A 24,865-nucleotide genomic window follows, 5' to 3' on the forward strand; every position below is an offset into this window, starting at 1 on the left:
ACATGATCCTTCAGAAATCATTCTAATATATTGATTTGATACTCAGTTATTATCAAAGTTGGAAACAGTTGTGTTGCTTAATATTTTTTGGAAACTGTGATACTTTTTTCAGGATTCACTGATGAATAAATAGTCAAAAAGAACAGCATTTATTCAAAATAGAAATATTTTCTAACAATATAAATCTTTACTATCACTTTTTATCAATTTAACACATCCTTGTTGAAAAAATAAATTTAAAAAAAGTATTAAAAAAGTATTAATTTCTTCCAAAAAAAAAAGAAAAAAAAAACTGACCCCAAGCTTTTTAACAGTAGTGTATATTGTTACAAAAGATTTAATTTAAATAAATGCTGCTCTTTTTTAACTTTTTATTCATCAAAGAAAAAAAAAAGTATCACGCTATAAAAAAATATTAAGCAGCATAACATTTGTAATAAATCAACATATTAGAATGATGTGACACTGAAGACTGGGTTTAATGATGCTGAAAATTCAGCTTTACATCACAGACATAAATTATATTTTAAAGTATATTATAATAGAAAACCATTATTTTAAATTCTAATAATATTTTACAATATTACTGTTTTTTTCTGTATTTTTGATCAAATAAATGCAGGCTTGATGAGTAGAAGAGACTTCTTTCGAAAACATTAGTAATGTTTCCAAAGTTTTGAATGGTAATTTATATATATATATATATATATATATATATATATATATATATATATATATATATATATATTACTATGAGGCAATGATAATACATGGTTCATTTGTACATTTAATGTAACAATACCTTGAAATATACAATTTATGAAAAGCTTTTTTTATACTAATCACAAATGTGAGCACATATATAGATTTTTTAATCATCTCTTTCATACAAATCATGATAGACCATTTACTGTAAATATTATATTCACCAAGTTGTATTTGTGTGATGACAGGTTTCTGAGATGAGCAAACTGGTGACTGTTTACATTAGCCATGTAAAAATGATCATACGTAATCAAGACTGCACCAAAAAATGACAATAAAATACAGAGGGCATTCATTCATAATTTAAAACGTGATCTTCCAGTTACATTAAATAATCTTACATATGCAAGCACAATACATTTCAAAAGTTTGGGGTCAGTATGATTTTTTTTCAAAGAATTTTATATTTTATGAAGATATGATGCATTAAATTGAATGAAAGTGGCAGTAAAGTTTCTATTTCTGTCACATAAAACTTTGTTCATCAAAGACTTCAGAAAACATGTCATGTTTACTACAAAAATATTTTAAAAATTTTATAAGAAAAGTTTCTTGAGCAGCAAATCAGCATATTAGAATGATTTCTGAAGGGTCACATGACAATGAAGACTGGAGTAATGATGCTGAAAATTCAGCTTTTCCATCACAGGAATAAATTACATTTGAAAATACATTCAAATAGACAGTTATTTTAAATTATAGTAATTTTACAATATTACTATTGCATTTTGATCAAATAAATAAAAAACAAATCTTGCCGACCCCAAACATTTGAACACTAGTGTAAATATATTATTTTCTACAGAGACCACTAGTATTTACATTGTTACTATAACAGTATGAAAATTGTTTTCAAGAAAGCAGTTTGAGATCATCACCATCGGCTGCCAACTATCCCTACTCGTATAACAGAATTGAAAGCTGTTCCTGCACTTGTGTAAAATCCACCCTTTAAACTTAAAAGAAATTTTTGATGACAAAGTTATTGGTGGGAATAAATGGGTTATTTACACAAAGACATTCACGCTCTGTTTTACATTAGCTAAACAGATCTTGGTCCAGACACCTCTACATGCACCCACCACCACTCATTCAACAATACTCAAAACAAGAGGATGATTTATTTAATTTAATTTAGACATATACATTTACACATGAGGACAGCGAAAGCATTTCTTAAACATTCTCAATTCATACATACATGTAAAAAAATGAGATATAAATCCAAATGCATACTGTCTGTAATACTGTAGACATGGGGGTTCAAAAGTTAGCTCAGAAAAGAGAAAAATAAAGAATAAAAGAATACAAAAAATATGTATATCTGTATAAATATATGTTCAATAGTAACAGAATTGTATAATACAGTTAAAAGATTACAAACGCCCAACCCATTCATCCATTAAAATACAAAAACATACATGAGAGGAAAAAGTCCCATCATCACACAGTTCTAAATACAGTCAAAGATTGTCAGTCAACATTTTCAAAAGTAAAACACAGAATCCATCTTAAGCACAACACACTAATTACATTCAAACCCTAAACCTGACTCTGTGAGAGACTTCTAGAAAGCTCATGCTTTTTCACTGAGTGGTCCGTTCTGACGAATATGGGGTAGCAAAACATCTACAACACTTGCTGTCACACTCCATTGAGCTCAATCAACTTGTTTGATTGGACCAAAGGCATGATACCAATTTGAGTTGGTATTTACATTTTCTCTAAAGGTTTCTCTTAACTGATCGTACTGACACAATAAAGAAAAGAAAATATGAATGGATCATCATCAACTGTTATTTTAAAGCTCTTCCAGTCAGCGGTCATACAGGGTAGTCTGACAATACTGACTGCAAGCACATAACCTCATGATTGTCAGTCAGCTTGAGAGAGAATACTTTTCATGCAGTGACCCATCATCACTACAAATTAGATGACAGAAAGATAATTAAATGGACTTATCACAGAAATTCAAAACAATCCTTATCATTGACCAGATCCATCCTGCCATGACATCCATATACATGTCCTTCAGTGTCTCAATGACAATCATTCATTCTTGCTTTTTTGTCTTTCAAAGAACACAATCATTCATTCTTGCTTTCTTATGCGTCTTCCTCAAGCTATCCCACCAAAAACACCGCCTCTCTTACAGTCAGGACCTGCCCGAGAGCAAGAAGTGACGGCATTTCCATCTTCTCCTGAAATACTGATCAGCACATGGTACACACACCCACACATTCATTAGAAGGCACGCAGTTCGTCTTACAACAGATCAATCACACTGACAATCAAAACCACACTTTATACACGAAGAGAGAGAAAGTATAAATGAAAGTATGATGATAATGTACTTTATAGTGTAATATTAATAACAATAAGCAGCATTGGGTCATGAAACTATACTGAAAATATATAAATCAATATAATATATACTTTTAGATAGCATAATTCAGTTTTAAAGTTATAAAGGCTATTTGTTGTATTTAGAAAACTATATAATGTATTTTCTGTATTGCACATAGTCATACCATCAGATACATTTTTTCTTTTGCCACTTCTTCGCCATTTTCTTAAAGGTGTCTGCCTCAAAGTATTCTTTACATTTCAGTCAGAGACTGTCTTGTTATAATACTGTGCTGTGTAATCACGTTGAAATGGTGCAGCAGCCTCGATGACAAAACATTTTCGCACTTGTTCTATTAAATCTGTTAAAAAGTTCACTGATGGTGACAGACAAGATCATTTCCAGTGGATCTGGATGAGCATGAACAAACACAACAAAAACCACCCGTCTGACTTTTAAGATCTTCTTATGAAGCTAAATGCAATTAAGATGTTCTGGGAAACAGGAAGAGGATAAAGCAGACAGAGTTATATAATGAAAAGCACATAAAGTTGTCTGCATAACATGAAAAGGAAATAGCTGGAGTCCCAGCACTAGTTTTGTTCTCAGAAGTTTTATGTAAAAACCATAATGCTATGAATTTGTTCTGGATAGCTAGCTGCTGAGAAAACACACTTCTAAAAACAATGTGTGATGCATGTGTTAGATACACATGAAAGCGGCAGATGAATGTAAAGCAACTATTGGGAACAGGTTAAGTAAGCTTTTAAGCAAATTAAATCAAGCCAGGCAAGATAAATGTTTGTTGAATTTAAATATCAATGAAATAAAACAATACTTTGGCAACTAAACTAACACACTTAAGCAAAATTAAAATGTGTGAATACCGCAACATTTTGTGCGGCATTTATTTTGAATGAATGAATGTTACCGTGCATATTACTGGCAAGCAAACAAAAAGCAGGATTTAGGATTTCATTTTTCTAATTTAAGAGTCAATGGTTAATTTAAATTAACTCTTTGTTTTCCATATTGCAATTTTTGTGGCATATTTTATGTCATTACCACGCATTATGTATGACCTCAGGATTCAACTCTAACATCATAGGTTGTTTAAACATTTAAAAGATGTTTTATAAAATGTTTAACAATAATGGGATTTTTAAGATCTCACGTCCTTGAAGTGCTGGTTGTACATATATTGTGTCACGTCTGAGAGCACCATTTCACCTGATAAGGCATGAAACATAAAAAAAGATAACTGTATAATATTTACAAAAAGGCTGTGATTAGTGTTTTAACTGCAAAATACTGCATGATCTTTTGGACAGACTTTGCATGAAGAAGTGACCTAATACTGTCAGTCTATAATCTAGGACTTAAATCTTCAGAAGAATATGCATGATTGTTTACAGTGTCACTTTGAACCACTTGGTGGCGCCATAAAATCTTCTAAAACTTAATTATTTTAATTTTAGACAAATTATATGAAAATGGCTGGGATCATAAGATCCCAAATCTGAAAATCTGGCCTCCATACTTCAGAAAATATTTCTGAATTTGAAATCAGTTTGGTTTTATGAGTAAAAACACACCGCTTTGATAGAGCATTTGCATATTGCATTTATATTTTTGTGGGATTGCGCTATGGAGGGGAACTGTGATATTTCTGTCTGCTCTCGGCACATATCCTAATCGCAGCCTAACCACAAAGCCACCATCCCAAGCCCAGCTCTTTCCTGATCCCTCACCATGACCTCTCTGGTGTTCGGAATGACTATGTTAGCATCACCAGGCTGAGAGAGGTGAAGGAAGTGTTAACATATGATGTAAGACTGGGATATTTTCCCCCAGTGGAATAAAGGAATGGGGCACAGTTGAGACAGACCACACTAACCATAAGAGTAGAGTGGTTTGACTGACAAACCACAAAGCAGCAGCTACACATCTCTGTTTTTGTGCTCTCGTAGGAGAGTAGCCAAATTTATCAGTCACATCAATGTCCCCATGAATTAAGCTGCATAGCTTGTGTATTTCCTTGGTCCCTGGTCAGAGCTTCAGTCATTTGTAACAGGCAAAGGATACTGCATAATGGTTTGAGAGGAATAAACATTTCACATGGAACTTTCTGCACTCCATTTCTGATGTTCTTCCATGCACTTAACGTACAAAAACACGCTGAAGAAAAAGTAGGGTTGAAAGGAAGTGTAGGAGATGCAGCGTGTTAACTGGCGAGGTCCTCTATGGGTAAAGGCAGAGCAGCATGAACACCCGATCCAACATTCTCACACATAAACCGGCTCACACCCTTCCCCTTGCTCTTCCTCTTCATGAATATCTTCCTCCTCCAACTCAGCCTTCAGACTACCAGGCACACTACTGCTGGACAGGTCTTGTGTTGCCTCTGGGGGCTTGGGATAACGGAATGGACAACCATTATCATCAAAAAACCTGCGAAAAGTAAACTCGTAGAAGGCATGCTCAGGGTGTTTGCCATGTGGAGAACAGAGGGTGTCCCATGTGCGGGTGCTGTCTCCACTGTCACTCCAGGCCCCTGGACCCCCCTCCTCTTCCACAGGATCAAAGTTGGATGTATCCATGGGGTGGGCAATCTTCGGTCGATATGGAGCAGGTTGTGTGCGAAGATTGCTGGAGAAATCCATCTCGGAAAAGAATGGGTGAGCCTTTATCTCTCCTGCGCCATTGCCTCCTAGACGCTCTTCAGCTGAGCAGCAGAGCCGACCAATGATGTCAACTGCCTCGGGGCTCAGCTTTACTTGTGGGGGCACCTGCAAAGTGTTCTCCCAGTTTATCACCTGTGGAAGTGATGACAAACATTAGCAACATTTCTTCCCTAATGTCCCCATTCCATAAATCTCATACATTTTTAACATCACCAAAGACAATATGTCTAGTCTGTTTACATAAGGGGTGTCCAATCCTCCTCCACGGCCACTATCCTGCAGAGTTTAGCTCCAACCCTAATTAAACACACCTGAACCAGCTAATTGGCCCTTCTAGGAACAGGATTGGACACCCATGGTTTACATCAGTGTTTCTCAACCCTGGTCCTGGAGGACCCCCAACACTGCACATTTTGAAAGTCTCCTCTGTCTGACACACTCATTTCAGGTAGTGGAGTTTCTTCTAATGAGCTGATGAGTTGAATCAGGTGTGTTTAATTAGGGAGAAAGCCAAAACCTGCAGTGTTGGGGGTCCTTCAGGACCAGGGTTGAGAAACACTGGTTTACATCAACCCTATAAGCAAAGGAACCTAAGAACATGCATATAGAGCTCTCACTTTTAGTTGTGTCTCTGTTGGGGTTGGAGCAAGGAAGGGTGGCTGGCCAACCAGCATCTCAAACAAGATTACTCCCACACTCCACCAGTCACAAAGCTGTGTGTATCCTGCACATTAAAAAAGTATCACAACAGGAGAAGAGATCTTTAAACACAAGCACTTCCTGTTAACTTACTTGTACATCTGGGTGATCATGTGCAAGTTCTTACCTTTGCGCAGAAGCACCTCAGGGGCGATGTAGTTAGGAGTGCCAACCAGAGAATGTGCTAGACAGCGCTGGTGTTGTCGAGTTGCCCGCTGTTCCAAAGTCATCAGCCGGTCACCACAACGGCAGTTAGACACATCATCCCAAAAGTCACTTGGCTCCATACTATCCTGTCGGATATGGTTCCCTATTCAAGAAGTGCAGAGAGAAGTCAACCAATTAATATGATTTGTTAAACACTGCAACAGTATTAAGGCCACTTTTAAAAGCTGTGTGCATCACCTTGTCTTCATGTCCCTTACCTTTTTGGTAATACTTTGAGTTGTGTGTCCAACGGAACCCAGTACACAGACCAAAATCAGTTAGTTTGATGTGTCCATCCAGGTCAATGAGGATGTTGTCCGGCTTGATATCTCTGTGGATGAAGCCCATCTTATGCACACTTTCAATGGCCAGTGTCAGTTCTGCCACATAAAACCTGGCCAAGGGCTCTGGAAAAACCCCCATACGGATCAGCAAGCTCATCATATCTCCTCCAGGAATGTAATCCATGACAAAGTACAGGCTGTCTCTGTCCTGAAATGAGTAGTACAACCTGACTACCCACTCATTGTCGGCCTCTGCCAAGATATCCCGTTCTGCTTTCACATGGGCTACTTGGTTTCGGTTCAGAACATCTTTCTTTCTTAGAGTCTTCATGGCATACAGTGCCCCCGTGTCCACTTTACGTGTAAGACACACCTCACCAAAAGCCCCAATGCCAAGTGTCTTGATTTTGACAAACATCGATTTGTCCATCTTGGCACGTCGTAGTCGGTTGTAATTGGATTCCTTCTGGTAAAGCATCTTTCTCATTTGTTCCTGCTCTGCCTCTGAAAGGCCAGCCTGGAGGAGACAAAGATATAGAAGAGGATGGTTTGATTTGACAACAATAACACTTACACTCAATAGTGAACACTCAAAGAATTAACAACACAATTGTCGGAAAGTGCAAATCATCAAATAGTGTGCTTTGTGGTTAATGAAGTTCCAGCACTGCTCACCTTGGACATCTCTTGCTCCAGCTGCATCCTGCGGTTGAGTTTCTGCTGGTAGGTCTTCATCACATTCTCCACATGCTGCTCCATATAGAACTTGAAGGCAAAGGGAGAATAACTCTTAATGCGTGACTCTCTCTTCTCTTCATCACGGGCATTCTTTCGCACAGGCACAGGTGAGGTTTGGATCTGCTTCTTATCCTTCACAGCCTTTTCTCCTTTACTTGTCTTCACTTTGTCTTTGGAAACAGGTTCCTCCTGCTTTCCAACTGAGGCACTCTGGACAGTCCTACTTGTAGCACTGACATCTTGAAGTCCACCCATGGCTCCAGTCTCCAGGGATGCAGGCTCAGCTCCAGGTCCTGATCCAGGCAGGAGCAGTGTTTTGGGGTAAGGTGGAGGCGGGCAGCGGTGTTCTTGATTGGGCTCCAGGGTAAAAGCCTCATCTGGCATGTATCCATGAGACTCTGGTGCTTCCTGGGCTTGTGCACTCAGCCAGCCCGGATGGCATGGTCCCACTGCTGTCTTCGGCTCAGGCCTCATGACCCGTATACTCTTAACAGGTGGCTGGATTGGTGGAGAGGTCACTGCAGTTATTGTGTTTGGTGGACCCAATGATGTTTCCGGCTTGCCAGCAACACTAGCTGGAGGAGGCAATGCCTGCCTTACAGTCACCTTTTGGTGGTTGTTGAAAGAATTGGTCCTACTGGGGACACGCACCTCCCCTCTAAAAGGCCCCTGTGGCTGCCTGGCTGGAGGAGTCCCCTCAGGACCTTGGGCTCCTGGCCAGTGATGCTCATACAGGTCGAGGTTCAGACTGGCCCTGGAAGGGGTGAGGAGGCCTTGAGGAACATCAGAGAACTCACCACCCATAGCTCCAGGGGGGCGTTGCATCAAGTGAACCTGATGTGAGGTGGGGCTGGCTTGGCGTGGGTGTGAATGTGGTGGCAGATATAAGTTGGGTGCGTAGCCACCAGCATTTTGGCCCATTGCTCCTTTGCTTGGCATATTTACATAGTTTTCAGGTGTTAGTGGGGGCATCTTATTCTGGAAGGAAGCACTTCGTTTGACCCCATAACTGGAGGCCTCCATCATATGAGGCCTGTAGTCATAATGAGGCCCAGGGCCTCCTGAGGGCTGAGGCTGGATTTGCATGGGTGGTCCAGGCACACTGTATCCCATCATGGCCTGGTCTATTCCACCAGGGTATCCTTTTTGTTGGGCTGGACCAGGGGTGTACATAGGGGTCCCAGTGTTAGTTTGAGGAGCCATGCTTGTGGAGTAAGCACCCATACTTGCAGGACGACCCATTGGGTTTCCCATGGTAGGACCCTGTGAAGTGTTGGCAGGCGGTGCCATGTAGTTCATGACAGGTGGTCCACCCATGTATGCACGGGCCATCTCACCCTCAGCCCCATAACTAGCTCCCTCATACAGAGGTGCTCCCATTTGGTGATAAGGGGGCATTGCACCATCCCCAGTGCCTTCCATTGCTGTCCTGTGGTCCATCATATTTGGCATGCCAGCCTTTCCTGTAGGGAATTTGAAAAGGTTCACTTTGCACTTACAGACAGTGCATCATTTCTAAAATTATATATAGTTTGTTTTTAAAAATGTGCACAAACCTGGAGAAGTCTGTTTGATGACACGAACAATCTGTTCATTGTGAGGGTCCAGGTAACTCATTTTGCTAATGTATTCCAACGCTGCCTCAATGTTTCGGCTGCCAGTCTGTTTTAGGGCACGTACAGCCATTTCCTGTTTCAAAAATTCAAGCAAAGGACTATCAGAACATAGGTAACACATGGATTTTTTTTTTTTTCACAATGCATTTCCTCTCATTATGCACCAGTGAGGCACAACTTCTACATTCATGTAAGGTTTTTAAATAGATACTTGAGATGATCCAATACTACTTGAAACTTTTAAGTATAGTATAGTATAGTATAGTATAGTATAGTATAGTATAGTATTTGCACAAAACTACCTGTAGACATAATTTGGATTAATTCTGCGAATTAGAGCATATTTCAACAAAATAAAATATTATCTTTAAGAGAAGTGAAAAGCTGCTAAGGCCATGACTGCCACTAAATTTTGACATATTTATTGAGTCAAATATTCCCAGGTCAGATGTAGAGCAAGCAGCAGAGCCTGATTTCCTTCTTTAACATCTGCTACTTAATATTTGTTTGCTGCATGCACCAGTGTGAACTAGAGAAACTCATGACTGGAGACTGATTTTGTAATGGAGGCAAAATAATATAATTTTAAAAAAAAACTAATTTTCAGTCAAAGTCAGACTTCCATCATGTAAAGGCAATGTTTAATTTAGTTTACATTCATGGGGAGTCTTACTATTGAGTAGTTAAGTTTTGGTCGCACGTACGGTTTTAGAATTTGTATTGGTTATGGAAAATGACCTTCATGCACCTTGATTATTTAGATAAACACATATTTGTGTACATACTGTATGTACACATGAACATGCATGTAAATATAAACCGTAGATTGGCACATTTGATGACATATAGTACTGCAAGAGATTTGCAATAATTTGATCATGGATTTCATGGTAATACATTAAAATTTTCAAAATTATTTGTATTATTGTTTATAGTTATACTCATTTCAAAGCAATAAAGAGTTTTATATCAATTGAAATAATTTTATATAGAGAGACTGAATTTTTATTTAAAGTAAAAATAGTTCTTAATCTCTACTCATGATTACCCACCATGCAACAACTCTGTATTAATCTGTAGAGATCTTCAGATTAATCTCAAGCTTTCCTTGTCACATTTTGCAAAGCCACAGCGATCCAAAATAAAACGACTCCGACATGTACAGTCTTCTGTGAGCAGAGACCCACACCTATATGAGGAAATCCCCTTGAATGGCATATGACCTCATTCAGAAGACATTCTGCCCAAACCAAATACTACAGCAGCACAGCAAGTTGGGTTATACTGCCTCTGGTGTTCAAACATTATACTGCACAAAGCATGCCATGGAAAAAAGAAAAAAAAGAAGGAATAAGTGCCTAATTCAGCACATACTTTTGCTTTTTGTCCACTATGCATTCAAAGAACAGCAAGTAGGTAAATATTAAATGTAACTATGACAAAGTTAGAGTAATAAAGACCATTCTGTCAAGTTTTGGTTAGATGGCACTTATAGAAGAAAGAGTAATTTAACAAAAAAGAAAAAAAAAAGAAAGAAATGGGCATAAAGAAGCAGCCTTATAAACCGTGGGCACACTCATTATGCAGTGCCACATCCACACACATTCTACACATTCCCTGAGTATTTTAGAGTTAATCTATGTGTATTGCCATCAGTTTGTCTAAATGCTTTTTCACAAATGTCTGGCAGTATGGTTGGTACTGTACAAAACACAGGAAATACTCCAAACACACGCTGTCTGTCTGTGATCGCTGCTCTCAGAAGTGCCAGGGCTTTCTGTTGCATTCCATCACTGTCCGCTCCAAGGGTGTGCCTTCTTGTCCCCCTTAGTGATTTAAAGGCGCCACTCTCTCTTTTTAAAACACACACACAAACAACAATCCAACATGAACTTCAGTCTGGTTTCGGGAAAGGCTGGGTCTGGTTTGGCCCCAGGTCAGAGTTTCAGCCCTGACCTCCACTGTCATGGCGACAGATGTTCAGGACATTCCACGAGCCAGGAAGCAAGAATTCCAGCTATGTGGAAATCTATGCTTCAGTCTTGCTTTAAATTGTCCCTCCTCCTCCTCCTCCTCCTCCCCTCTTTATTTTTGAGATCATTCTGTTCCAATGTGCCTTTAGAATTCATTTGGTTGGATCCAAAATATATTTACACTATTGTCATGACCACAAGCCTCAAAGCTATACTAGACATTCAATTTCTGACTGTGGTTTTGGTAAGTACCACACAAACACTCACACAGCCCCCCCAAAACACTTCCTTAAAAAAAATAAACAATATATATTCTTCTTGACTAAAGTGACATAACTGTATTCCAACACTGTTCACTGTTCATTTTTAAGAGCTTCCACTTTGACCTAAATTCTGAAACACATTCCACCAATGAACATGAAATGAAAGCCATATGGAGGACTCTGAGATATAGGACCGGATGGACATCATCATCAATGGACAGAGACGGAGAGGTGGAACACTATCCATACTGTAATAAAATAGCTAAAATAGAAGAGCACGGCGCTAGAACCTCCAAGATCATGGGTTCAATTCCTAGGGTATGCATGAACCGATAAAATAGCTATACACAGTAATGCTCAAAAGTTTGGGGTTGGAAAGGTTTTTTTTTTGTTTTTGAAAGAAATGCTCACCAAGGCTTATTTATTTATTTATTTGATCAAAAATGATCCTTCAGAAATCATTCCAGTATGCTGATTGAGTAAACTCCACCTCTGCCCTTGTTAAATATCCTGTTCCACACAGAAATTTCGCATAACCTAAGTCATATGGTGTTTCAGGTTGACTTTAATGCAAAAATGTTACGCTTCACAGCACTGACCAGTTGTGGTTTGAGACCCTGGAAATTCTGGGTTGCAAGGGAAGGCTAATATAAACATTTAGATCATGTGCAAACATGATATGCCAACACAGCACTACACATTTATCATATTGTGTATATTCCACAAGTACACAAACATCACATGCATGATGTATGCAGGCAGCTTTTCATATCCTAAGCTCGAAAGAAACCACAAATCCACAACACATGTCATACTCATCTTCTTCCTATACCCTCCCACCCCCTTTCATTCCACAACCAAAACATTTCCTCCTTCAAAGTTGGTTATGTAACCGTCAGCCGCATTGCTGTGTAATTTGTGAGGCGAAAACCAATGATAATGATCAAACTCAAGAAACCCAGGGAAGGACCAGCGGCGGCCATTTACCTTCCTGGAATGTACGGAGGGTCAGAAGAGGAACACAGGCCCCAGTCAGAGGACGACAGAGAACTAAAAATACCAAGTCACACACCACAGCTGAGTCATTTCACAATAATGACCTTTTTTTTTACTATTAATAAAAACATGGAGAAATATATGCCCAGATCTTATGGGAGGACTAGGTGCATGTGGTGTACGACTCAGGAAAAGTCTCGGCTACGCCAAATCTGAATACAGGGGAGACACGAAGTCAGACAGACTGAGCCACAAAACACAAATTTCATGTTTTTGTATCAACTAAAAAAGAAAACTTTAACCCACACGTAAAAACAACAACATGCAAAAGTCAGAAAGTCTATGCCATCCCAGCCCACTGTCTGTCATTTCAGCTGGGGAAACTGTACCACCCATCTTCAACTGAACGGAGTACTTCCTCTGTGTGTGTTAATGTTGTACATGCTGTCCCATAAATGCAGGGCAAAGACAAATCAACATAATGACTGATGATTCACAAAAGCCTGTAAAATTTTACGCTCTCAATCTTGTGAGAGACCAAATTTGTTTAAAGCAGTGGAGGGTTGTAATCCAAAAATGGCTATTCTTATGATAACATTAATAAATAATTAATATTAATAAACTACAATGTTTTATTTTAAGGACATTTCTAAAAAAAAAAAAAAAAAACCACAACAACAACACTTGATGTCCAATGTAAAATAATAGCTCCAAAAGACAAAACAGTTGAGATCCATGTGTGTGTGTGTGTGTGTGCGCGCGTGTAAAACATAAAATCATCAAGACCGACAGCAAAAGATAAAACCGTCAAGAATGTATCCAGACAACGTGATCCAAATCAAGTCCGACTCCATACTATACTTCATCTGATAGCATGTTTCAGCTTCCAGAGACCTAAAAAAGCCTCATTCCAGTCTCTATTTAGCCATGTCATAAAGGCAGCTCGGCTCCCTTCAGCTAGGCCTCGTAATTCCACTGGGCCGTGGTGGATTTCTCGGTGGTGTTGTGCATGGGCTTGAGCACAGCATTCCTCACATGCCTAATGCAATCACAGGGCCGCTCTCAGAGCGGTGTCTGAACATTAGTAGCAAAGCCCTAACACATATTCATTAATGATCTGACAAGGGCTCTGTATTAGAGAGGATGAATCAAAGCACACTAAACATATTCAGTTTTGGTCTCCGACAAGTTTGATACAAGTAAACATGAACAAGCTACTAACAAAAAAGGCCACATCATATATCTGCAAATTATGAACATGTTTGCATAAGAAATAATATTTAGTGACAGAATATCTGTCAGAGGTCATAATTTATTTTGGACAGCCCAAATAACTACCCAAAAAAATGAACATTTTGTCATCATTTACTCCACCACATGTCATTTCAAACCTATGACTTTATTTCTTCAATTATTTTAGAATTGTTATATTTTTTTTCATATTTTGAATTCGCTTTTATTTTCATATTTTCAGTTTTCATTTAAATTTTTGTGGTAACACTTTACAATAAGGTCTCATTTGTTTACATTAGTTAATGTATTAACTAACAAACTAACAACGTGCAATACATTTGTAATACTGTCGTTCATTGTTTGTTCATGTTACTTCACAGTGCATTAACTAATGTTAACCAATACAACTTTTAATAATGTATTAGTAAATGTTGTAATTAACATTAACTGAGATTAATAAATTATTGTAAAGATTAATTATTGTAAAGAGTTTTTTTTTGTCATTTTGGTGTGTTTTTGACATTTTTATCAGCTTTGTATATATATATATATATATATATATATATATATATATATATATATATATATATATATATATATATATATATATATATATATATATATATATATATATATATATATATATATTTATTTTTTTTATTTATTTTTTTTTTTCTAATTTTATTTTATTTCATCTTTATTTTTAAATACCAAAAACATATTTAATAGTTTTACTATAATAAAAGTTAAAACACTGTTCTGTGAAACATAAAAGAAGATTAAATATCTCACTGTTTTGTTGTTGTTGTTTTGTCTATACAATGGAATTCAATGGTCACCAACATTCTTCAAAACACCTTCTTTAGTGTTCTGCATTTTAGGGTGAACTATCCCTTTAATATTCAGCCATCAGATTTCAATATCCAAAATAATCCAAAAGGACCACAACACATGTAACACATTTAACTAAGTAGTGATTGCACAACAACCACTACTGCACAGAAACACAAATACACTAAAACAACCAGTTAAAAAAAAAAATTACAGTATTATATTCTAGTATAGTTATGTATGAACTGGACCATAAACAACTAACAATGATATTGGCTAATACATAAATGAAACACTACGCATGTATAAATGTTTGTATGGTGAGGAAGAGCTGACTTGGCTTCTGCCGCTTCCTTTGGGGCAGAGATGTAGGAAAGAAGAAAAAACTAAAATACTAAATAAGTTGTGAAAACTGCCATTTCAACATTACACTCAATATTATGTAACAATTTCATACTTGGCAAAGACTGGATAAACTGCACTGAATATCCACTGTACAATGTAAAAAGCCCTATATTTGCTAAGCTTCCACCATGTTAATTGCTCAGGATAAAAGGATTTTCAGAAATAATTCTGAATGCATAAAGTTTATGCTCAGTAAAATAATCATATTTTTTAACCCCTGGTCACCATCACAAGTAAAAAAAAAAATTAAAAAAAAATAATTATATATTATATATATTAGTGACTCCAAACATTTGAAGGGTGGTGCATATTTATTTAGTAGTATACAGACTATATAAATAATAAATATTAATATAAAACAAATATTTATATTTTAGTATTATTAGTAGTATTGTTATTTATATTATTAAACCACACACACGTATATCCAACAGAGACATTCCTTACCTGATCACAACCAGCGTTGACAAGCTCCTGTAGCATCTGTCTGTTGACTTCACCAGGGTGGCCTGAGCTGGATCCTGCACCCGACTCATTGGCAAAGGGCATCAGAGACTTGCGGATCTCTCGCAGGGCGTTTTGGTAGTTGTTGAACTTCTGGGGCTGCCGGAGCTGTTGTTGCCTACCAGCTTGGTCTTTGCCCTTGGAGTCGCCACCTCTGCCCCCCTCCCCTCGAGTGCTCCCTCCATGAAGTGCCTGGCTCACCAGCTTTGCTGGTTGTTTCAGTCCCTCCTTGATCTCCTGCAGCCGCTGGCGCGTGTTGCCCACATATGGGGCGGCAGGGAAGGTCTTAGGCCTCATGAGTGAACGTGGCCTGTACTCTCACACAAACTCTTCACACTTGGAGTAGACAGAAAGATTCAGTCAGTTTCTCACTTTTAGAAAAATGCACAAATGTAGTACAAGAAGACAAGAATACAAGAATACAACTGTACACACCCAGGCTCAGTCTGACCTGAATAGATAACAGGCTGCAGTGGGAAAGATGCAAGTGAAGATTAGGATTCCTGTTGTCGCTCGTCTTTTTGCTGCTGCCTCTTTGGCTCTGGCTTGTGCTGGATGCTGGCCTACTCACATCCCAGCACCCCTTTCAGGGCTCACACTCCCCCTCCTCCCAAGACATGTGAGGGGTTATTCCATCTGCGTGCTTGTTCCATCCCAGTCCGGTATGCATCTTTGCCTGTGGAGACAGCGTTAGACAGAAGGGTCAGGGTGCGGTCCAGGCACGTCCAAGGCCCTGCATCACTACTCTATGTCAAATACCTGAGTCTGATCAGACATTAGCACCTCTGTCATGGGTTTAAACACGTCGCTAAACACATGCAGATCAACTTGATATAACTGTGCTTTTCTTCTACAGCGTATTTTGTGGAACATATACTACCGTTGAAAAGTTTGGGTCAGATTTTTTGCAAGAAATTCATACTTTTATTCAGGATGCATTAAACCAGGGGTGTCCAATCCTATTTATGGAGGGCCATTGTCTTGCAAAGTTTAGCTCCAACCCCAATTAAGCACACCAGCTAATCAATGTCCTACTAGGCATACTAGAAACTTCCAGGCGGGTGTGTTGAGGCAAGTTGGAGCTAAACTCTGCAGGTCAGTGGCCCTCCAGAACTGAGTTTGGACACCCCTGCATTAAACAGAGCAAAGTGACAAAGACAATTATAATATTGCAAAAGATTTCTATTTCAAATAAATGTTGTTCTTTCTATTCATCAAAGAATCCTGAGAAAGTTTCCAAGGTTTTCATAAAAACTATTAAGCAGCACAATGGTTTTCAACATTGAGAATAAGAAGAAATGTTTCTTAAACACCAAGTCATCAAATTAGAATGATTTCTGAAGGATCATGTGACATTGAAGACTGGAGTAATGATTCTGTTATTATTATTTTTTGCTGAAAATGTACAGTGTTCTGTTCTGGCAAAACAGACCAAAAAACTACTGATCATGGTGACTTCAACTTAAAGCAAGCCTTCGATATATAGTCCGCTCAAACGTCCTGTTTCTATAGGAAATACCTCATATTCACAACAGGAGAGAAAATGGATCATGATATGATATTTTATGGTGTGTTCAAATTCCAAATGTTTCACAGCATTAAATCTTATTTCTTGTCTTCTAGGGAAAGGGGGATATGACCATGAAGAAGAAAAGACATTCAGGACAAACATATTTCTGGAATGCTGGTGCTCAATACTGGAAATGTATTGCCCAGTCTAGAACAGAACAGATATAGATTCATTTTCTTATTGTCAAGGAAAGCCTCCAACACTATTTTCTATGCCTTCCACTTTACAAGTAACAACAGCAAAATGAGAACCACTGCACTCAAACACTAATCCAAGTACACTTCAGTGATAATCAATGAAAAAAAAAATTACAGACTCATATTCATTATACACAATCCATGAATGATGCTAGATCTGCAGTTGGATTGATGCAGCTCATTAAGGGGATACAATGTCCATAGCTGGCAAAATTTTGCCAACTGACCACAAATACACTGCAGCAATAATCCACAGTTCATATACATAAAGCACAAACATGCATGTGTTCTTTCATTGTAAGCTTTAGTTACCAACAACTCCATGGGCATCCATGGGACATGAACGATGCCCAACAATTTATATAGATTTTTTACCATCACTTCAAATCATTAAACTTTCATACTTTTGCTTGATTATTACTTATAGCTAATGATGGGGTCTCAGGGTCCCAGATAAAATCTGATTGCCCATTTAAATGTAACATGGGAACTGGAGGCCATTCAGTTTTATAGCTTGATCCATAAATCACTGAGGTTTACTATTCTTACTTTAGTTAAAATTAATAGAGAATTTTCATAAAGTATTTGCAAAAATATCACGTTAACCACACAATGCTGTATAGATCATGAGCTATATTGCTTTTATAAATTTAAGTAACATATAAGCAATTTAAACACACATATTGTTTTAAGCAATATAAACAAATTCTGAAAGGATATCCTTTACATATGCACAGTGACTTTCCAATACAAAACTGTCTCATGTATGAAGAATCATACTGACATTAATTCGGCTCCTCTCTTTACATGTTGGCCCCTCTGTGGTCCTGTTAAAAAAAAAGCTTTTACATTTGCCACTGTTGTTGCTTAATTTCATAATTTTATCATCACAAGTAAAATATTGACAACACAAAGCAGACAAAAACAACAAGTGTTCATATGAAGACAGATCCAGCACATGTCATCATCGCACAACTTATGCAGAAAAAAAAGATATTTTTGTGGGTGGAGTGAATTATAAAAATTCAAAACAATCAATGTGTAATGCAATCGGACCATTGTAGTACAGCTAAAACATCTGACTGACTGCGCGCGACACATAAACAAAAAAAACCTGCGGAAAAGAGCGATGGTTTGTTACGCACGAGTAAAAATACAACATTACCTGCAGCTCTCGGTGGCGTCTATTTCATCACCACCGCAGGCAAGGTTACATTTCATGAGATTTTAACATAACTATAATGTAGTGGGCTGTTTTATCAGTGAAAGACAATATATTTTTGCCTTTAATAAAGATTCGGTTTTATCATTTGTCTTCATGCCTGCTGTAAAAATGTTTTAACGTACGCTACATACGCTTCTCGTTGGATTAACAAACAGCGACTATTCAAAATGCTTTTCATAGACAAAAAGTAACTTTAAGGCAGAATAGAGTTACGGGGCCTAGAGGTTCCAGCGCTTTGAGGGACTGGAGCGAGAGGAACGCAGATCCGCTGGAGCAAGTCCGCATTCCAGCACAGGGAGAATGTGCTGTTCACTCCTATTTCACTTTAAATGAGCGATACAACTTCCTTCCGAAACTTACAACGGATTTGCAATCGCAAATCGAATATAGAAATTCCTTAAAACGACTAATGCCCAGCGTTATGAAAAATTAATAAAGTTTTGAGCGACTCACCATGTGATATAAGTGGTACCCTAATCCAAGGAATTGATTTAAACTTCAGTAAAGTTGTAGATTATCGGTCTGGTGTTTTCTTGCCCAAGGATCGTGTTTCGATGTCCTCTCATAAAAAGCACAGAGTGAAAATCATGGGATTGTCCTCCATTTTCTCGGCACTCACGGCAGAATTAGAATGCAGTACAAAGTTGGACACTTACTGCATTGTTAACATTCCAGAGGAGTCACGTGAGGCGGCCATGCACGTCAGCACTGCACATACCCTGGGCGGGGCTTCCTACATTTACAACGCTGAGATTCTGATCTGATGTACACGAGCAGATAAAAATCATTGGAATGGGAAAATATTGGCCGATATATGCGTTCTTCGCTTAGACATTAACACAGAATGGTCATTATTAATGTTATTATAAAATATTTAAATACACTTTTTCACATATTCTTCACTGGCTCCTCGTTGATCAGGTTGGTGCATGGCGTCCTTTAATTAATTAGTTATGTTAGTCTCAAGTCCTAAAGGAAATCACACATAATTAAACCAAGCACAAAAACAAAAAGACAGACTAAACACCCTGCTTATAAGTTTTGACATGTTCTGATGAATGATTGTGAAACTGGTATTGAATAGTTGACACATTATGGCTCATACATTTCTTCATCATCAAGATTTTCAGCTAAAATGTCAATGACAATATAAACATTTCTTTTATTTGTTTTAAATGCTACTGCATTGTGACTAATTCATTTTTAATAGTGTATTTATTCCATGCATTCTCTCAAATTATTTAAAAATATATATTTAAATAATTAACAAGTGAAGACTTCAGATGCAAAAGTGCCATCTGAAATTTTCTTCTAAAATGAGCATTTTTAATAAGCTTGTATATGTTTATGTTCAGTTATTTCACTTTAATGGCAATAAAAATGACCTATTAATTGCCATTAAAGTGAAATTACTGAACCTAAACATACGAGCTTGATAAAAATGCTCATTTTAGAAGAAAATTTTAGATGGCACTTAGAGGCTTTTGCATCTGAAGACTTCAAGTACGCATCATAATGACAAGCAAAATGCTGTTTAGAATAGAGTACAGAATGTCACTACGCAGAACAATTTTAACTACCTAAAAAGTTAGGAAAAATAAGTAGAAATTCACAGGAATAAAGAAACTGAAGTGTACCGGTTTCAATTACAAGTACTTACATTTTTATGGAGACATTTTCATACATGTTATACAACAGGATGCTTGATTTGATTACATTTGTGTTGGTGAATTTTACACATAGAACATATGAGTAAAATGGAAAATTCAACATAAGCATCATCATCTTCACAAACCTTAACAGATAAATGAAACACACAAAGACACAGTTAAGTGATAGTCAGGGTAAAGTACTGAAACATGTGCTATTGTCAAATTTCAGAGTGATTATATCATTCTAATTGTTATTAGAGTGGATTTAAAACAACAATGATCACATAGCAATGCTAATAACTAAACTGTAATTTTGTGGTACTTACACAATCACTTTACATGGCAGAATGACAAGGCATCATCAGAAGGAAAGAACGATGTAGGCTACTGCTGGGTTAATGCAAAAATATAATGTATATCTATACAGAAGCAAAATACGGTATAGGCATCACACGGACAAAGGCACTGGAACTAAGGGCAGCCGATGTCACAATACACATGACTATAACTAGATGCTTTCTTCAGTGCCTTGAATGTTTTACATTCTCAGCATACAAGCGCCACTCTCGACAATAGCAAATTAAAGTTAAGCTATGGATGGAATGTCTCTATCAAACTAAAGCATCAACAAAGTCAGTTTAGAGACTAAGGAAGTTCCTCATGTAAAAAAAAAAAAAAGATTAGACAGAAAATTGTTCAGTGAGCTGTGCCTGATGAATATGTTTGGTATAAACTGGTCCTTAGGTTGCATAAATGTTCTTAGAAATGTTTAGATCCCTCTTTTAACAACAGAAAATCTCTTCTCTTCTGTTAAAATAGGGAAACAATAAAGGTGCATTCAGCCATTGTACAGGGTAAAAGTCACTTTTGCAAAAGTATGGCGAATATGAGCAATCATTCCAGGGGTGCAGCAGAAATACACAGATTATTCAAGGCACAAGCAACCTGCACTATCTTATCAAAAGTGCTCACATTGGAAGTGCGTTCTATGACTGTAAAGGGACTCTCCACTGGTCCGGTCAACATAGAATATCTTCCTTTGACCATGTCTATTACCTTCCCAACATGCCTATGAACATTCACCTTATCTGAAGGCGTACCCACCATTGAAAAATCTTCTCCACTCTGATTATTTTCAGTGTAACTGCTACTAGTGATTTTTAATTCGGCTTTGCGAGCCCCTACCAAGCCCCCAATGTCAAAGTCACGCTCGGCCAGAACAACATCACCGGGAAGGAGCTTACAGAGGAGGCCGGAACTCTCGACTAAATCCTTGTCGCTGACGTGACCCGGCAATCCCCTCGAGACAAAGGTGACCACACCCTGAGGAGCAACACCTATTACATATTTAAGCTCATTCACCGTGGGCTGAGCTGGCACGGTCAATGCAGTAGAGGCAACCTCTTGATTTACATCCACGCTGAGAGCTTTTTCCAGAGACACTCTAAAACAGTCAATGATCACTGCACAGTCTGGGTACATGCAACGCAAAGCTGCAGGTAGGTTTTTTCTGAGCTCCACTCTAGATGGCCAAAAAACAGCAGTGGGCACGAGGGTGGTGAACATTATATTAATAATCCGATGGACGGTCCTGGTCACCGTTGCAACCTTGACCCCAAAACGATAGGCCAAGTCTTGGTTTCTAAGATCAAGCCTGAGTCGCATTAGAGTCAAGAGCAGTTGCTGGAATTTTGAGAGTTTCGCATTTTTGTCCCCTTTCATGTGTGGCACGAGAAGCAACATCACCGTCTCGAACACAAAATAGTTTGGCAATCCCGTATAGAACCGAACCTTTTCTGGATCATTTTTGAAGGACGCCTCAGTGAGAGACATCTTTTCTATCGATTCCCTCAGCTCCATATTCTCTTTCTTTAGAACCTCAAGACTGGACTCATATTCAGAAGGTCTTCCTTTTTGGTTTACCCTTGTCAGTGAGATTTCTTCTTCTATGCCATCTTCAGTCTTATCATCCTCTTCATCACAGCTACTTAGTGAAGAGGAAACACTCTCTGGCTCTTCTTGACTTCTGATCTGGCCATGAGCCTCCAGGAAACGCCCTTGTCCTTGCAGGAAGAGCAAAGCATTGGCTGCCTCGACTTGTGCCTCTTGTTTATCATACATTTCACAGGCACTTGCTTCTTTCATATTTGGCGACAGTGGCGCTGAAGTAAAAACTGAAGGAACATAGTCTGGGGATCGAGGATTTTTCACTTGTTTTCCTGTAATTGGAACAAGAATACATTTATTTATATCATAATGCAAACCTAGAATAGTGCATTAAATTTAGAATAGAGCATTTCTGTTCTGATTCCTAAGTAAAGAATGCCAGAGGGTTAATCTTAAATCCTAATAAACAGTGCAAATTATAAAAGTGTATAAAAATGGTAAAGTTAACATGACGCCCCGTTATCTATATCAGACATGGGCGTTGCAAACATAAAAACATATTCCCCCACTACCAGACATATCTACATTCACCCCAGCGATTAGTATTATCCATGCAAAACACAAAACAAAACATACAATACCCAGCACATCCTATTTAACATACCTGAAATGAAGTGAGTGCTGCAGAGTCTACTGCCCTCATTTGGCACCCACCCTTCACGATTCACAGCAGCGATCCAGCGCTGCTTCCGATCAGGGTCCCGTGGAAACCTGTAGAAGGATAATGTGGTCCCAGGAGTCCTCCTGTTCCGACACCCGGCCACTACGCAAGTGTGAACCATATTAAGGCCACCGAATTTGTGGACGTATTTGCTTTACTTCACTACTAATATTTACAATCTGACTCCCAAAATGGCGGTGGGAGTAGCGTAGACGACGCGAGTGTGTCGTCATTTCACTGGTCGTCATCAGTTGGCTGTGATTGGTGTTCCCGGTCACTGCTGTGGTGATATCATCTCACCGCGCCGCTATCGCTCATTAACAGGCGTTGTGAACAGCAATTCATCGGCGATTTTCCAAAGAAATTGGATTAAAATGGCTGTAGAATCGAGGGTTACACAAGAGGAAATCAAGAAAGAGCCAGAAAAGCCAGTGGACAGAGAAAAGGTTTGTTTTTCGTTGCTTTTGTTCGTCAGATGCGCAAAAAATCGTGTACAAACGACGCGTCCTGCATGCTAAGCTAATTTGTACATTTAACTAGTAAAACTTTAAGAATACAGCATATTATGCTTAAATTATATGATGATAATAAAATGTCTAGTTGCACCATAGCATACTACAAATCTTAATAATATAAGTGTATAGCATATAATATAAATAACAAGTATTAAACTATAGATTTGATATTTAAAATATACTATTTTTTTTACAACAATCACGGAATTACAAACTTGAATATTGTTATCAATATTGAATAAATGCACATTCGTCTGTTGATTTGCTGCTTGGAGGAGAATGTTGTTCATTTCTCCATGTCTGCTGTCGCACAGACATGCCCACTTCTCCTGAGAGTGTTCACCACCAACAATGGAAGGCACCATCGCATGGATGAGTTTGCCCGGGGGAATGTACCATCTAGCGAGCTTCAGATTTACACCTGGTAGGACTTAGTAGGTCTAACTTTAACTTTTAAAAATTAAGTAAACATTATGATCCTGAATTGTATCTGCATTGTTTATAGGATGGATGCTACTTTGAAGGAACTGACAAGCCTGGTGAAGGAAGTCTATCCGGAAGCTAGAAAGAAAGGCACACATTTTGGGTTTGCCATTGTTTACCCAGACCCTAAACGACAAATCTACAGGTAATGTATAGAGGGGGCTTTGTGTGTAGCTTGGTCAATTTAGATTTGCTATTGTGAATTTAGAGTAACCTGGCTTTTTTTGTGTGTAGGGTTAAAGAGATTGGCAATACAGTTTCGGGACGCAAAGGTGCAGATGACTCCATGACGCTTCAGTCTCAACGCTTTCAGATTGGAGATTACCTTGACATCGCGATCACTCCACCTAACCGTGCACCACCTCTCCAAGGACGCATGAGACCCTACTGAAATAAAACCTGCATTTAAACACATAAAGGGGGAATTTCTGGAAATCTGCCTTCCTATAGAGTTTAGTTCAATCTCTGCCTGTGCTTTTCAGGTGAACCTCAAGATTTTGGTCAGCTGGTTGAAGTTTTTATGAAGTCAGAACTAAACTCTACAGGAAGGTCCATCTCCAGCAGCAGGGTTGGGCAGATATTGGGGGGTTGGAAGTTATATAGATATTCTTTTTCATATTTTACATTCTTCGTGGGATTTTATATCAGGTCTACCTTTTAAGTTTTAGCCCTGTTACCATGATTCCCATAAAATGTTGAATAAATTTTTTTTTTCAGTATATTGTCTCTGGTCTAAACATTTATGAACTTTAATTGTTTTTAATTCAAAACTGACTTTTGAATTACAAGAAACCAATTGTATGAGCAAAATTCTTCAACCCCAGAATTAACCTGTTAAGTTTTATAGACATGAAGCTAAACTTCAAAATGACCTGCATTATTTTTTTTAAATTATGGAGTCAAATGTTTGGCTTTACAGCATTTTGTCCATCTTGACTTATTTGCAGACTAGTCTGGAAATATAGTTACTCCGCAAATTCACCAGAAATGCTGGAATTAGTGGACATGGATAATTGCATTTTTATAATTTCTGATTTTTCAAACTTATTCTGAGTTGGTTCCTTTTACAT

At 38.1% G+C, this 24,865-nt stretch overlaps 3 protein-coding genes across 6 annotated transcripts; 1 reads left to right on the plus strand and 2 right to left on the minus strand.

Annotated features, from left to right (window-relative positions):
* Positions 1-1,881: 1,881 nt before the first annotated feature.
* Positions 1,882-19,249, minus strand: lats2 (large tumor suppressor kinase 2). 3 transcript variants are annotated; one of them, XM_048194217.1, is made up of 10 exons: positions 18,991-19,249; positions 18,097-18,139; positions 15,981-16,221; positions 15,489-15,881; positions 9,281-9,413; positions 7,662-9,187; positions 6,921-7,503; positions 6,623-6,805; positions 6,414-6,520; positions 1,882-5,928 (listed from the first exon to the last, which is right to left on the minus strand). In XM_048194217.1, exons 4-10 carry the CDS (start codon positions 15,840-15,842, stop codon positions 5,398-5,400), a joined length of 3,417 nt encoding a protein of 1,138 aa, XP_048050174.1. In that variant the 5' UTR covers positions 15,843-15,881; positions 15,981-16,221; positions 18,097-18,139; positions 18,991-19,249; the 3' UTR covers positions 1,882-5,397. The 3 variants fall into 3 exon arrangements, with proteins under 3 accessions (XP_048050174.1, XP_048050173.1, XP_048050172.1); XM_048194216.1 differs by lacking the exon at positions 18,097-18,139 and having other exon boundaries at positions 15,997-16,221; XM_048194215.1 differs by lacking the exon at positions 18,097-18,139.
* A 928-nt stretch (positions 19,250-20,177) lies between these two features.
* On the minus strand, positions 20,178-22,918 carry LOC125270531. Of its 2 annotated transcripts, XR_007185384.1 has the most exons (3): positions 22,741-22,918; positions 20,516-22,408; positions 20,178-20,332 (listed from the first exon to the last, which is right to left on the minus strand). XR_007185384.1 is itself a non-coding variant. In XM_048194220.1 (2 exons), exons 1-2 carry the CDS (start codon positions 22,916-22,918, stop codon positions 21,084-21,086), a joined length of 1,503 nt encoding a protein of 500 aa, XP_048050177.1. In that variant the 3' UTR covers positions 20,178-21,083. The 2 variants fall into 2 exon arrangements, 1 of the variants encoding a protein (XP_048050177.1); XM_048194220.1 differs by having other exon boundaries at positions 20,178-22,408.
* A 131-nt stretch (positions 22,919-23,049) lies between these two features.
* sap18 (Sin3A-associated protein) lies at positions 23,050-24,514 on the plus strand. The gene is made up of 4 exons (XM_048194221.1): positions 23,050-23,243; positions 23,627-23,736; positions 23,818-23,940; positions 24,030-24,514. The coding sequence occupies exons 1-4, from the start codon at positions 23,172-23,174 to the stop codon at positions 24,184-24,186; spliced, it is 462 nt and encodes a 153-aa protein (XP_048050178.1). The 5' UTR covers positions 23,050-23,171; the 3' UTR covers positions 24,187-24,514.
* Positions 24,515-24,865: the final 351 nt, after the last annotated feature.

This window comes from Megalobrama amblycephala, linkage group LG6, assembly GCF_018812025.1.
Source record: "Megalobrama amblycephala isolate DHTTF-2021 linkage group LG6, ASM1881202v1, whole genome shotgun sequence".
Classification (NCBI taxonomy): domain Eukaryota; kingdom Metazoa; phylum Chordata; class Actinopteri; order Cypriniformes; family Xenocyprididae; genus Megalobrama; species Megalobrama amblycephala.